The sequence below is a fragment of the Toxorhynchites rutilus genome, chromosome 3 (genome assembly GCF_029784135.1).
Source record: "Toxorhynchites rutilus septentrionalis strain SRP chromosome 3, ASM2978413v1, whole genome shotgun sequence".
Classification (NCBI taxonomy): Eukaryota; Metazoa; Arthropoda; class Insecta; order Diptera; family Culicidae; genus Toxorhynchites; species Toxorhynchites rutilus.
In genome coordinates, this window is record NC_073746.1 from 210303755 (window position 1) to 210320449 (window position 16695).

At 39.1% G+C, this 16695-nt stretch overlaps 1 protein-coding gene across 9 annotated transcripts in view; it reads right to left on the reverse strand.

The window, feature by feature from the left end:
- The window catches only part of LOC129775413 (protein TANC2), a 249928-nt gene that overhangs the window by 49025 nt on the left and 184208 nt on the right, over nucleotides 1–16695 (reverse strand). For all 9 annotated transcript variants that reach the window (XM_055780147.1, XM_055780144.1, XM_055780145.1 and 6 more), the window contains 2 exons: nucleotides 4985–5179; nucleotides 2235–2392 (listed from right to left, as the gene is read on the reverse strand). In XM_055780147.1, the coding sequence (XP_055636122.1) occupies nucleotides 2235–2392; nucleotides 4985–5179 (353 nt within the window). The remainder of the gene's footprint in view (nucleotides 1–2234; nucleotides 2393–4984; nucleotides 5180–16695) is intronic.

The following is a 16695-nucleotide window of genomic DNA, read 5'->3' on the forward strand; positions in this document are numbered from 1 at the left end:
CTTTATTCGCACCTTCTCCCGACTCATGTCCAATCACTGTTCGTTAGATGCACTACTCTTCCGTTTCAATCTTGCCACCAGCAATCTCTGCGTTTGTGGCCAAGGTTATCACGACATCGAGCACGTTGTTTGGTCGTGCGAGGTGTATCTGGTCGCCAGATCGAATTTAGAAAACTCCCTTCGGGCCCGAGGAAGACAGCCCAATGTGCCGGTGAGAGATGTGTTGGCTCGGTTAGACCTTGATTACATGTCCCATATATATGTTTTCCTTAAAGCTATAGATCTTCGTGTGTGATTGTCCCTACATCCTTATACCCTCCTTTCCTTCCTTTGCGGGTAATTCGTCCCCTTGCTATAAATAGTAGAATAAGTTGAAATGTAAATAAACTATAGATATACGAATAGATTTTAAGAATTGAGTGTTCATCAACATTGTTACAATTTCCTTATATCCCATCCTTCTCCTAAAAATATGTCACCCTTCTAAACTCGAGTACACCGCGAGTAATCGGTTTTCCACCTTACTAACCATAGATGTAAGAAAATTGTTTATATATATATATATATAGTTTTAAAAATATATTTAAGAATTCGGCTCCTTTAAACTTAAGTAACTGAGCCTGTAAAAATAAACGAATTAATAAAAAAATATATATATATATCAGCGTCAAATCGCCTTCAATGAATTTTATTCTTTAGTTCGCAAAAATACCATCGCTAACTGGCAACGCAAGTGGAATGAAGATGAATTGGGCCGGTGGTTTCACTCGATTATCCCAAAGGTTAGCCTCAAACCGTGGTTCAAAAGTCTGGATTTGAGTCGGGACTTTATTCGCACCTTCTCCCGACTCATGTCCAATCACTGTTCGTTAGATGCACTACTCTTCCGTTTCAATCTTGCCACCAGCAATCTCTGCGTTTGTGGCCAAGGTTATCACGACATCGAGCACGTTGTTTGGTCGTGCGAGGTGTATCTGGTCGCCAGATCGAATTTAGAAAACTCCCTTCGGGCCCGAGGAAGACAGCCCAATGTGCCGGTGAGAGATGTGTTGGCTCGGTTAGACCTTGATTACATGTCCCATATATATGTTTTCCTTAAAGCTATAGATCTTCGTGTGTGATTGTCCCTACATCCTTATACCCTCCTTTCCTTCCTTTGCGGGTAATTCGTCCCCTTGCTATAAATAGTAGAATAAGTTGAAATGTAAATAAACTATAGATATACGAATAGATTTTAAGAATTGAGTGTTCATCAACATTGTTACAATTTCCTTATATCCCATCCTTCTCCTAAAAATATGTCACCCTTCTAAACTCGAGTACACCGCGAGTAATCGGTTTTCCACCTTACTAACCATAGATGTAAGAAAATTGTTTATATATATATATATAGTTTTAAAAATATATTTAAGAATTCGGCTCCTTTAAACTTAAGTAACTGAGCCTGTAAAAATAAACGAATTAATAAAAAAAAAAAAATATGATAATATAATATCAATATCATTATCAGATAGTTTTTTTGTTTAACACTTTTCACAATTTTCGAAAAAAAATCGTATTCACCTGTAACGTAGAAATAATCATCGATACGGAAAAGAAAAATCTCATTTATAATTTTTCTTTTACAAGTTCGTTTATACCACCTGTAAAAAATCACTTTGATTTCACAATTTCAGAACACAAAGCTCAACACGACAAATTTTGGTGTCTGGTTGGAAGAATATTGTATAACCAGATTACCACAGGCTTCGTTCATGCATAGTTCCCTCATGAGGAAAGCCTTTATTCTATGGACAGCATGGAAAATACTTTGCCGTACCTTGAACAGCTTGCGACGAAGAAGTTGTCATGTTCTGAGAGGATAGAATTTTAAAGCGTGAAAGATGGCTAAAGCATGTAGGCAAAACTGTAAAATTGAATAAATGTATGTCTACCTATAAAAGTTATGTTTTTGTTTTCACAAAAATCGGTGCGAACTTTACGGACAACCCAATACGGACTATACTGATTTCTTCCTGATTTTTATTTTCATATTTCCTGATTTTAGAAAATTATAGTTGGCTACCCTGCATGTGTCCATAGACCATGTGCAAGAATATTTTCGCGGAAATTGTAAACGTAAAAAATGTATAATACATTTTAATGTTTTTTAACAGTCATGGCGTCGAATTATATGCTTTAGATATCTTGATCGTCTTACAGTGAATCCTTCCGAATCATGAATGTTCTCTTACCTGATATGTCGGAGAAAATAGTCCACTCTGTTTGGCATGTGACCGAAGCACGGGCTGCGGAGAACCTAGCGGACTGAGAAGTGTTGTGGTGCTTCCAATACCGGTGTCATAGTCATGTACCTTTCTGCCCATGTAGCCTCCGCTGTTGGATAAAATTTCTGGAACGAACGAAGAGAAAAGTTAATGCAATGTAATGTAGCAGGAATCTGAGTTCTGCAGAGATGAGAGATGCATATTGAACAAAGTTTTCATAAGGATTACATGGGACAATCAATACTAGCTAATAAATAAATAAGATACTAATGCGAACAGTTGTTGAAATGACAGTTATTGGGAGATGGAATACCATTGCAATGATTATATCTAGTTTTTTCTTTGTACGGGTTGTCCTAGTCACGATATTGATTCATTTATGGATTAAGATTTAGAGTTCATTTAGAGCTTTTACTGCACATCTGTGATTAAAGAGAAAATGTGAATTCTTATTGCACTAACTTATCGTACCATTTAGTAATATGTTACCTCTGAGTTCATAGCTAGTTAGGATAATCACGATTCAATCCATTTTAAGCCAAGCGTTCGAAAAATCGAACAGCAACTTTGGTTTTGGCATCAAATGATAGCTTAGTTTATTAGCTACCACTTACTATCAGTTTAATTCAATTTTGCATAACTTTATTGGACAATAGATTTTGGTTCAAGACAAGTGTAAGCGCGAAATACATAACCTAATATATCCTAACAATAAACAAAACCTATTAAAATGCAAAAAAATATGTAAACTTTTCTACAGTATAACTTTGATAAAAGAACACACATTGTGAAGTAGGAAAATAATCATTGAACTGAACCTCCTACAGGAACAAAAATGTAGGTTTTGGCCAATGTTTTGGTTTGGCACTTTTTCGTTTTTTATAAATTTCCAGAAAATGGAAAAAACGGAAATTGGGGTCTCTGTAACGCCAATAATAAAAATTACACCAATGGCTTTCGTGAAAAAAATATTTTTTACACTTTGGTCGTTAATGGGTTAACCACGTGCAATGAATTTGTGACGTTGATGCCAAACATTGGCTTATTTCAATAAATATCAAGTGAGTGAAACCATAACCGATTTGCGCATTTCTTGAATCTTCAGCTCTACAGTTTTTTCTAGATTTCACCACACGCAAGCCGTTTCTGTACCCTAAAATGGAGAATAAGCCCATCAAAACGTGTGATATGTTATTGAACTGATGTGAAGTTCAATACGTGGGGGAATGTGCAGTCATCGCAGAAATTCAGAGGGATCGTACAGAAAATCCTGAATTATCGCAATTCGATTCGCATATTGTACTGTGTGAAAGCCTGATGACTGATGAAAATGTTACCACTGGCAAGGCCAAACCTGACTGAAGGTTCGAATGTCTTAAAATAAATGAGAGTATCAAAATGAGGTCACTCTAGTAGTCAGCACTGAATATTTTGAGCAAACTCGGGTTTGGAGTGAAGCATAAAACGGTAATTGTTATTTTATACTCTCAGAAATGAAAGAACATTTTATAATACGAATGCAATGTGGTACATATAGAGGTGGAGCAGTAGGCGAAGTGTATCTGTATTGGCAAGCAAAATACCGTGTCGTAATTATTTGCATTCAATATGGAATGTATATGGAAGAAACAAAACAATGTTTAAAGTACTCACGGTTGCATGATAATTTGAGCCAAAATTCTCATCAAATCATTCAACTGGTTGTTTTCTAACAGATGACAATTATATCGTGGCTCATTTCGATTATTCATGTGGTAAAAAGGTCCAGAGAGCAGTCGTATGCTTAGTTCTCGAAAGCAGTAACATTTTCGGTGAAATTTTGATTAATTGGCGATTATTATCTCACAACATACATACCGACACTGAGAGCCTTCGAATCATTAACTCCGTAACGGTAAAATAATGAAACTTCGTTGTTTCTATGAACACGAGGGAGTGAAAATGGCACATGGAAATATCACTTTTATCTGTCTTTTTCGATGTGATTTTACAAATATTCACTCCACGCTATCACATTTGCCTCATATTTAGTTGGAGCTCTACAAAAATGTACGTTTTTAATTGATAAATTACTTCCCGAAAATAGCATTTTCCACATAGATGCAGTGGGCAATCAAAGATAAACACAACGACTGACGTCACTATTTGCGAAATAGTTATGACAGCGCATGCTATGTCGCTCGAAACTCGACCATCTTCATTACCTTTTTTCGAGAACATTGATACGAATGTGAGGCGATACCATCAGCATTGCTGTTGCGATTTTTGTGTTATATAATAGCATCAATCAATGTAACACGAAACAATCCCGGCGCAGTTCAGTTCCATAGAGATTGGGCCAATTGATTGGACCCTTAAAATTATCCTGATGTTGGGTTTCTGTTGGGTTTGAGGTGAGTCTATCCAAATTCGTTTCAGCATTGCCTGTTTTGTGAATTACCCTGCGGCGAGACGTAAGCATGTGAAGGCACTTACTGTCCGTTCATTCGCTGGAATTACGTTTTCGAGTAACGGTGTGGAAGCGATGTCAACATGTATGTAAGAGCAACGACAATGGACAAATTCATCCTTTTCGTCAAATGCACAAACGTTCCTATGGAACCGTTAGTACCTCACCAAGATATGTTGAATTAAGAATTACTGGAGATTACAGTACAATTAAACCACATTCTAACTACATGTTTAAAATATGATAAAACATAATTTAGTACACTCACCATGATCGATATCCTGTTCCGCGGACGGATTGCAGATTGGGCATATTTCATTCCGGAACATGCACGAGTAGCACCGCTCATGGCCGCAGGTATCTATCAGCTTCCTTTTCTTGCCCTTATCGAAGGGCATCTGACAGCTTGGACAGAGTGCGCCACCGGTTTCGTTTTCCAAAATTTTTCGAATCGCTGCCAAATCTGGAATGAGCGTGAGATAAAAAAAAATAAAATCAAGATCAGCCAAGAAATACGAGAAAACGGAAAGAGAAATGTGCTATTTATCATTCACCGCTGGCAGTTGGGAGATAATGGGTTTAATAAGAGTATTTTTTTCATTTTTGCAAGTGCCAAACTATAGTTATTGTTTTAACGATGCATTTTTCATCGGTTGCGCCTTGCGGCGAGGAAGAATCCGTCGTGGTGGTCTGGTGATTGTTTTTAACATTACTTGTAAAGATACTTTAAAATTATGGTTTAAAGAGGCAAGTATCCGAAGCTTCGCTTGTTTTCAGAAGAATAACAATGTGTTCAGGTCCTTGGCTCACGAGGTTTTCGGATAACATTTATTGTTTCATATCTATCTTCGAAATTAAATCTGAAACAACCATCTAGCCAATGAATTGAACTTAATTAGATCTGACAGATAACAGGAAATATTTGCATATGTGAAATTTGAGCCATGGGCATTTCTATGTTTATCCAATTCGCGTAGCGGAAATCAGCGATAATAAAACTGACATGCGATTAATCTAACAACAAAGTTGATAGTAAATATTTTTAGAAACAAGTCGAGCGAACCGATGTTTCGATGCATTGGGTATTTCCCACGTTGAATAGGTTATAAAGCAATGAGACGTAGTCAAAATTTCTGCCATTGTTTTAAAAATGCGAAATTTGAAATAGTGACATCGTTAGTGAGCATCGGGGTAAATGTATCTTATCATTTTAATCTGTTTGTCCTGACGATGAAACAAAAACAAAAATATATAAGTCGACACAGGTTTGACATACAAGCCGACACAATCAGGTTTGTCCATTGTGATAGGATTCAGATACAAGTTTTGGTGTGAAAGGAAGTCACAGTAAAGAAGCCACGAACGCCTATCGTGAGCTTCGGTAACGACAATGATTTATTTATATCTGTTTGGATTCGAACATTCCCTCGAGCAGAGAGAAAGTCAAATATCTGTGAATGAATGGCAGAATAGAATATTACAAAATTGTAATCATTCCACTCTTGTGTGGGTTACGAGAGGTGATTAACAACAAGAAACTGTGTTCTGCAAATGGCGACAGACACTGTTAAACTTTCCAAGATGCACGATATGTTATATAATGTTTTCCAATCCGTGTTGATGATTGATTGTTTGTATTGCTAGCGATATATATTTTTGGACATTCGGAATGACAAACTAGAGATACGATATAAAATGGGATTGTAAATGACATCGGTTATACAGACAAATGTTTACTTTATGCAAAACTGTCCATGTAAAACACGGAACGAACGACGATCCGCTCCCAAGCAGTCTGAGCGTGGTAGTCATCAGTCGTCAAGCTTGAAAGCCTGAAAGATCATCATCAGCAGCAGCATAATCAATGATCGGAACATAATAGACGCAGCCCTCTGGAGCGTGACTATTGATCCAATCGTAAATTAAAATACCGGTCTTTCTTCTCCGTGATCGAGAAAAAAAATGACACTGAAGTCGGCAATTTCTGCACTGCGAAGGTAGTAAAGGGTGTGTCACACCAAATTGCATCACGGAAAAAACGCTGTAGAAATTCGCCCAGTAGACCGATCCTTTTGAAAATTTTAGGCAGTAAAATAAAAACTATTAAACAACTTTTGGCATTTTCTTTTTATTCATACTTCGAGCCCAAGCCCGTATGCTCGCACCTTCCTCTTTACCCCGTCCATAAGGTTCTGTACAACGTCAGGTTGTAGTTTTTTTTGAACAGAAATCCATTTTCTCTTGAAGTCCGCCTCCGATTTGACAACTTTTAGGTTCTTCCGGAGGGCCTGCTTCATAATCGCCCAATATTTCTCTATTGGGCGAAGCTCCGGCGCGTTGGGCGGGTTCATTTCCTTTGGCGCGAAGGTGACCCCGTTGGCTTCGTACCACTCCAACACGTCCTTTGAATAGTGGCACGAAGCGAGATCCGGCCAGAAGATGGTCGGGCCCTCGTGCTGCTTCAATAGTGGTAGTAAGCGCTTCTGTAGGTACTCCTCCACCTGCCCGTTTACCGTGCCGGTCATCACGAAGGGGGCGCTCCACTCTCCGCAAGAGCAGATCGCTTGCCACACCATGTACTTTTTGGCAAACTTGGATAGTTTCTGCTTGCGAATCTCCTCCGGAACGCTGAATTTGTCCTCTGCGGAGAAGAACAACAGGCCCGGCAGCTGACGAAAGTCCGCTTTGACGTAGGTTTCGTCGTCCATTACCAGGCAATGCGGCTTCGTCAGCATTTCGGTGTACAGCTTCCGGGCTCGCGTCTTCCCCACCATGTTTTGCCTTTCGTCGCGGTTAGGAGCCTTCTGAACCTTGTATGTACGCAGGCCCTCCCGCTGCTTGGTCCGCTGGACGAATGAACTTGACAAATTCAGCTTATTGGCGACATCCCGGACCGAACTTTTCGGATCACGTCTAAACTGCTTAACTACGCGCTTGTGATCTTTTTCACTGACGGAGCATCCATTTTTGCCGTTCTTCACCTTCCGGTCGATGGTTAGGTTCTCGAAGTATCGTTTTAGTACTCTGCTGACCGTGGACTGGACGATTCCCAGCATCTTACCGATGTCCCGATATGACAACTCCGGATTCTCGAAGTGAGTGCACAGGATTAATTCACGACGCTCTTTTTCGTTCGACGACATTTTTCCAAATTTACGAAAAATTGACAGTGAAGCATGGCCAACGTGATCTATACACTCTTATCTGATTATAAGCGAAAGCTGAAGATATAATTCCTAAAAATTAAATTTCTACAGCGTTTTTTCCGTGATGCAATTTGATGTGACACACCCTTTAGTCGCAACAGTGCAAGGAGTGTTCCGCGCAGATATCGTTATTTTTGTAACTTTAAATTGGAAGAATCTCTTTCGCGACATGGAAAAAACAAAACGCATTGAACCGATGTTTGCATTCGAAGATTTATCGAAAAAAATAGGGGGAAAATTGTTGTACATTTTGTCAGATATGTATCGGAAGTTTGTAATTTCAAATCTTCTCGCTGAACATTTCTCAATTTTTTTGAGATAGAAAAACGACTATGTTCCAAAGAGACCAAAGAGTCAATTTATGGAAAAATTGGATACGGCGTTTCATGCAATTTGAAGACCCGATTACTGGTTCTGGATGATTTTACGGTTTTCGAAAAACTCAATTTTTCGCGGCAATCAACATTTTGCCGGAAATCCCGTTCGAAAATTCGAGATGACCATTTCCATTGGCACTCTAACGCCCGTCCAGCTCTCCAACTGATGAACAAAACAACAAAACAAAAGGAATGATGCTAGGCAATCGTCATTTAAGTTGGAGAGAGCTGGTCCGTGAATTGAATATCTCTCACGAGATCGTTCGTCATAATTTGGTTCATGTTTCGCACGACTAGTGCCAAAAGGGTTCAAAAAAATATCCGTGACTGAAGACATGCTCGAGCGATCAAATTCAGATCCCACGTTCATCCAACGTATGGTTACTGGCGACGAGACATGGGTATACGAATATGACATACAAACAAGTTAACAATCATGAGGCATGGAACGCTGCAAACGAGTCGATTCCGAAAAACCCACGCCAAAGTCGATCGTTAGGAAATGTACTATTTTCTTCAATATTCGTGGTGTTGTGGATTCGGAATTCTTTCCGGAGGACCAAACGGTGTATAGAGAGTATTACCTTGACGTTATGAGGCGTTTGTGAGAGAAAATATGGCACAAACGGCCAGCTCATCGATCGATCATTGTGAATTTTAGACCAAAACTGACATGAATGTGATTGACAAACTCCGTACTCTATAAGATATGGTCCCGTGTGACTTTTTCCCATTTCCGGAACTCAAATTATCGCTAAGTGGGGCCCGATTTAACTGCATTGAAGGCATAAAAACGAATTCGCAGCGTAAACTAAAGGTAATCCATGAATCTATATATATATATATATAAAAATGGAGTGATGGTTGTCTGTCATTCTGTTTTTCTGTCTTTCTGTCTGTCTGATTCTTATGGACTCGGAAACTACTGAACCGATCGACATGAAAATTGGTATGTAGAGGTTTTTGGGGTCGGGGAAGGTTCTTATGATAGTTTGAGACCCCTCCCCCTCTCTAAGGCGGGGGGGGGGTCTGCCTTACAAATGAAACACCTATTTCTGCATTACTCGAGAATTAATCAAGAAAACAAAATAAAATTTGGCATGTGGAGATTTTAGGATGCAATAAATGTCTATAGTGATTAGATACTTCTCCCCCCTCTCTTAGGGGGCGGGGGGGTGACCTGCCATTCAAATGAAACACAAGTTTCTGCATTACTCGGGAATTAATCAAGCAAATGAAACCAAATTAGGCATATGGAGGTTTTAAAGTGCAATAAATGCTTCTATTGTGGTTAGTTACACCACCCTCTCTCTAAGGAGGGGCTACCATACAAATGAAACACAAATTTCTGCATTACTCGAAAATTAATCAAGCAAATAAAACCAAATTAGGCATATGGAAGTTTTAGGGTGCAGCAAATGTTTCTATGGTGGTTAGACACCCCACCTCCTCTCTAAGGGGGGCTACCATACAAATGAAACACAAATTTCTGCATTACTCGAGAATTAATCAAGCATACGAAACCAAATTTGGCATGTGAAGGTTTTATGGTGCAATAAATGATTCTATGGTGGTTAGATATTCCTCTTAGGGGGGGTCCGCCATACAAATGCCACACAAATTTCTGCATTACCCTAGAATTAATCAAGCAAATAAATCCAAATTAGACATATGGAGGTTTTGGGGTGCAATAAATATTTCTACCGTGGTTAGACACTCCATCCTCCTCTCTTAAGGGGAGCTGCAATACAAACGAAACACAAATTTCTGCATTACGCGAGAATTAATGAAGAAAATAAAATCAAATGATTCATATGGTTTTAGGTTTTAGGAGGCACGAAACGTTTCTATGGTGAATCGACACTTCTCCTCCCTCTCTGAGGGGGGCTGCCATACAAATTAAACACAAGTTTCTGCATTACTCTGGAATTAATCAAGCAAATGAAACCAAATTAGGCATATGGAGGTTTTCAGGTGCAATAAATGTTTTTACTTATTTACTTTCACTTCGTCTTAGATTAAAAAAAACATCTCACAGACTGACAAATCTTAAATACTACCTAATATTCCTAATTCTACGTTTAAAAACACATTTAGATACATTAAAATCGAAGTGACATTGAACTTCAATAAACGCACGGAAGCAGCTGGACAAAGGACCGTTTTGCCCGTACGACGTTGTATGCGGCCGTATCGCCAATAGTTGTCTTTCGCGGACCTGTCTGGTGGGAGCGTAAAACCGTATCTCGCTGATTAACTCCGCACAGTCGATGTTTCCGGACAGTAAATCAAAGACAAACAGACGTTGAATTTTTTTCCGCCTCGCCGAAAGCGTTTCTATATCAATAAGCATGCAGCGACTCTCGTAATCAGGAAGATGAGCGGGATCATTCCATGGCAGTTGTCTTAAGGCGTAGCGAATAAAACAGCGTTGCACTTTTTCGATCCTGATGATGTGCGTTGTATGATAAGGAGCCCACACGCATGCTGCGTATTCAAGGTCACTTCGAACCATTGAGCTGTACAGAGCCTTCAGCGTGTACGGGTCACGGAAGGACTGCGTGTTCCGTCGGATAAACCCTAGAACAGCGTATCCTTTTGCGATGACGTTGTTGATGTGTTCGGTAAACTTTAGTTTGATGTCGAGAATTACCCCGAGATCTCGAATGGAGTTAACGCGATCGATAACAGCAGAGCCGATGATGTAGTCATGGGACAGAAACGATTGGCGCCTTGTAAATGTGATTGTCTTGCACTTGCTGATGTTCAACTCCATGGCATTATCAGCACACCATGCAACCAATTCATTCACGTCAGCTTGTAGAGCACAGCAGTCCAATATGGAAGAGATTTTCCTAAATATTTTTAGGTCATCAGCGTAGAAAAGCTTACCAGACCTCAGCCGGCTGGCGAGATCAATGACGAAGAGAATGAAAATCAAGGGTCCAAGAACGCTTCCTTGAGGGACGCCGGATGAAATATGATATGTACGGGAACGAGCACTTCCAACTCTCACGAAAGCTTTTCTAACGGTTAGATACGATCTGAGCCACTCAGTTATCCATTCAGGAAGTCCAATATGTTTGAGTTTCACGATAGCCAGTTCGTGGCGGACTTTATCAAAAGCTTTCGAGAAATCAAAATAGATAGCATCTACCTGACTGCGACTTTCTACAGTTTCCGACAGAACGCTCATGTAACTCATCAGATTTGAAGCGGTTGAACTTCTCTTCACAAAACCATGTTGAGCATCAGTTATGAACGAACGAACCGCATTAAAGAGACTCCGGTGGAAGAGTTCTTCAAAAACTTTAGAAATACAGCATAGTATCGAGATTCCTCGGTAGTTACCAATGGCGTGAACACTACCAGACTTGTGGATTGGAGTGATCGATGCCATCTTCCACACCTCTGGAAACCTACGCTCGCTCAGGGAACGGTTGAAGATTGTGCTGGTAGGAGTTTTCAATGCATCTGCACATTCCTTTAGAAATTCTGGAGGTAGACAGTCTGTGCCGGGAAGCGTCAAGGTTTTTCAAAACTGCAGCTACATCATTTGGAGCGAAAGTTAATAGCGGAAGGTTTATGTCGAACGATGGAATGTTTCGACCAGCCGCTGAAAAACTGGGAGTGTCACGATTGTGCACGCTACTAAAGGTCCGCGAAAAAGTCAGCGATATTCTCGGGCGAGTCCGCAGTAGCTCCATCATGCGTCATTCCTGAGGGAATTCGAGTAGTATTTTTCAGGTTCCGGACCAGAAAGATGCTGGATCACGTTTCAAGTTTGATTCGGTGCGGTTGTTGTAACTTCGAAACGCGTTTTCTTCACCTTCATTGTAGAGCGTTTCAAGGTGTTTTAATCTATCCCTGTTGCACGAAGATCTTTTGCGGAAAAAACATTTACGTGATTTCCGAACGATATTACGAAGGTGTCGTAGTTCTGGTGTCCACCAAGGGAGTTTTGAGTGAACTGTGAGACTCCTGGGTTTTCGTGGAACTTGATCGTCGAGTATGCCAAAAACCAAACCATTCATAAAACAATGCAGCTGTCTGGTCTGTGGATGCGTCCCGAGTATAGCATCCCAGTAAATCGCCGCAAGCAGTTCATTAAGCGCTACGAAGTCACATCGTTTAAAATCAAAATCATCAACATCACTTACGCCGATAGGGTTTTGATTTCCAGTCACGATTTCAAGCCGGAGAACAAACGGGTTATGGTGAGGGTCAATTTTTAAAAGCTACGGAACTCGCTAGTTTTAGTACGCATGCCTCGAACATTTTGATAATAAAGTGTCATATGTTTTGAGAATAATGTCGCCGCAGTGTCAAGATTGGAAGGGCAGATGATTTGATCGACAACGTGCAAGCTTTGCGTAGATGACACTAGTTGGATAACAGTACTGTTTGGGGGTGGCGGAGTTATTACGTCGACGTTGAGGCTCCTGGGTCGACTATCGGCGCTGGTTTCCAAAAATGCCGTGAGTTGGAAACATTGTCCTCAAATTCGCGAAATTCGATCCCCTGCGGCCAAGTAGAGGGGTTTATTGCCTTGGTTTTTAAGTTTGGGTTGACACAAACGTTAACGGGTTCAACGGTCGGCCCCTGGGGATAAGTGATTTTATCACTACGTCATCCGTCTGCAAACATTCCTTGTCGAGGTTTTGGACATCCGCATCCGAGACTTCGGGTGAAATTTTCGACATGTACATCCAAAGTCTACTCTCTGTCCTTACGGAGGCAGCAATAGATTGTGGTTAGACACTCCACCCCCTCTCTAAGGAGGGGCTACCATACAAATGAAACACAAATTTCTGCATTACTCGAAAATTAATCAAGCAAATAAAACCAAATTAGGCATATGGAAGTTTTAGGGTGCAGCAAATGTTTCTATGGTGGTTAGACACTCCACCCCTCTCTCTAAGGGGGGCTGCCATACAAATGGAACACAAATTTCTGCATAACTCAAAAACTAATCAATCAAATGGAGCCAAATTGGGCATGTGAAGTTTATTGAATACGAGAAATGATGATCTATGATGGTGTGACAACCCTCCCTCCTCTGAAATGGAGAGGGGGTCCCGTAAAAATAATACACATATTTCAACCAAACATATTCCAACCAAACATGGCGATTGATTTTTTTAATGTGATAAAACGCGCTCCTATATCTTCTTCTATCTATATAAATAAAAAAGGATCACCGAATGTGTTGATAAGAGCAAAACTCGAGAAAGGAATTGTCCGATTTAGGGCTGTCTTTATTGTATCATATTTTCTGTATCAAACATTTATTCCATGTAACGGAGAAACATGTTATTTGTAAGTGGTTGAAAAATCTTGAACGAGGATTGTGTCTGAAAATAATCTGATATTATAATGACGACTTATGGTAGAAGTACTAGAAATTTTATAGTAAAAGGTAATTTTAAAGGGTAGATTGTCTAATCAATGAACAGTTCTGCGATTGGACCTATGAACGTGCGCTTAGTAAAAAAAACGTGAATGCGATAACGAAAAATAATTTTTGGGCGGGACGAAGTTTGCCGGGTCTGCTAGTACAGCTGTAAAAAAGTGTTTCAATGACTGGATTGTTCATTGAAAAAAGTGTATTGTTTCAGAAGAGTCTATTTTGAAGGTGATTATATAAATTTCGATGATAAGTAAAGCATTTTCTTTAAAGACACAAATTCCCGGTAAATATTTGACAAAATGTACTTTAGAAATGTTTTGACAATGGTTGATCAAAGAATATTTACCTACAATCACAAGGAGAACGAAGCTGTTCGGCAATTTGTGAGAGACAGAGGAGCGCGAGCTTGTTCTTATAGTCAAGAATCGTTGGATAAGAGGGCGTGTATTACGTACTACGGAAGAAATGGAACTACGCATCGGGCAGATGATCTCACCTCAAGTGGTGTATTGCAGCGGTCTATTGGTAAAGTTGCATTGTTAGATGTGGTCCTTGGAATTAAAGATTCTGGATACACAGGGGAAGAATGTTCAGTGTAACACTAGAAAACTTTTATTTATGCATATCTTTTGACATCCTTAGGTATCACATTAAATGAGCTCGAAAATAATAAAAAAATGCTTCCCGTTCATACTGATACAGTATTTACTCTAGCGAGAGGCGAGTTTGTGTATAATATAAGGTTGGGAAAAAAGAAGTCAATTATTTTCTCGGCAGATGACTACACTGCCGTAATCTTGCAAAGTGATGCAAGCGCCAGAGGGAAGAATTTTCAGTACGAGACTTTTCGTAAAATTGCATGTATAATCAGCTTACGCGTACATTACGAAAATCTGATCTGTTCAAATTGTGTACACTTGATGGAAAAACATTGCCATCGACTTGATTTTTGAAAAAATGCCGTTTTATTTAAGCTATTTTACCAACGCCAATTTGTTGTGGAAACAGCAAATTTTAATCGCTGTTTCCACAACCGATTGGCGTTCATCCATAAAAGTATGCGAGAATCTGTTTCCAATTATTTTATCCAAAATGTTGCCGTTGAGCGGAGCATGAAAAACCATCAGGGAGAAAAGTTCTACACATTTTCCGACTTTGTAACATGCGTTGAACAGGCTAACATAGTTCAGAACCCGATTGTAACAATTATGGACAGTACCATTTTTTTCCAATCCAAAATACAATTGAAAACATTGAAAACATAAGATAATCCCGTCCAGAATCATCCGATGTAAAGCAGATACAGTTTATGCGAGTATGTTTTAAGTTTGGTTGCAAGATGCGTTTCGATGGAGGATTTAGAAAAGTGCAACTTTTCACCATATCCGATATTTACCCTTCAATCAACACTCAGCTTCAATCCATACGAAAGAGAAATGAGCATGTGAGAAAGTAGACAGCGTCAAGAAGCTTTATCGCTTGATACCTGAGGATAGAAGATATCATTGCCATCAAAAGACATCAATTTTGGTAATCAACAATTAAATTGATGAGTTTAAACTAATTAGTTACAATTTTTATGTGCAATATGTGATCGATCAAGGATAATTTTTTCCTTTGAGGTGAGTTTGATTTTATGAATTTAAATATTTGACGAGATTTATAAACAGAACAAAATACAAGATTCGTAGTTCTGAAACAAATTCCTATTATAAATGTAGCACTGCATGGGGATGGACTGTTTTGGATTTAACACATTTGACATGACGAGCTTTTCGGAAAAGTGATTTTCATTATGCTAAACGTTCATTACGGAAGATGATTTTATGTGAAATTTGCTGTCCCTGCTAATCCATTCTATGCTATCAGATCAAATAGAAAATCACTTCCTATCACAATCAAATCACGTCACACCATAGGGAAAATGGCGTTTGCGCCACATCACAGTGGAAATGGCGCTTGCGCCACTCCGTTTTTAGGCTTTTACGGGGTCATTTCACATTTCTGTAAAACTTCGCAGTTGTTTGAAAGCATTTGGAATTCTTCATCGATCTAGAACAAAAAAGGAAAATGTCAATTTTGGCGCTTGCGTCACTTTGCAAGATTACGGCAGTACAGTGTTAGATATCTCGTACAGTATCGATCAAACAATTTCATATTTATGCTCGTTGTCAAGGTGACATTTCACACTAAAAAAATCATTTGCTGTTTTTTGTTTGCTCCATTGAGTTGTGAGTTACAAAGTGTTGTCAATGGACTACACTTCAAAAGAGAAAATCAGTACATTTTACAGTTTTTCTTTGATAAAGGTGAAAATGCAACCCAGGCTGCTGAAATTGTGTATGGCATTTATGAAAGTTATGCAAATTATTGCACATATTTTTTCAATTATCTTGAAAAAGGTACTTTTACTTGTGCATTTTACCCTTCAGCACATTAAAAAGTATTATTTTTGCCAAAGATGATATTTTTTTCCAATGCTAGCTTGGGTACACCCTGTAGTTTTAAATTAAAAATAATAGCAAGAAAAAAAACAACTGTCTAGAAAGATTGACTAAATAACATTTAGATGATTCGCCAAAACTCAGAAGAAATAATAAAAAAGGATAAAAGATTGTGAGTAAAATGAAATAATATAGATATGGATTGTGAAAATCAATTTATTGTAGCTTTATCTGATTAATAGGAATGTTCGAATGTCTGCTAAGAGAATAACCGACTTCCGATGAACAAAAACTGAATAATCTAAACTGGCTGGCTCGAAACAAACAGTCATTAAACAACTATTTCCTTTGCCTCTCACAAAATTGGCTAAAGTGTAAAAATTTAACAACATATGTTTAGATTCGAGAATTCACCTAGGTTTACTCCAAGCTTGTACAAATCGCAGATTGTCTGTAAACTAGGCCGTAATCTTCCATCAACCGTAAACATGCACACCAGGATCCCACCGTGGCCCAGAGTTTCACACGCCACTCTCGCATTG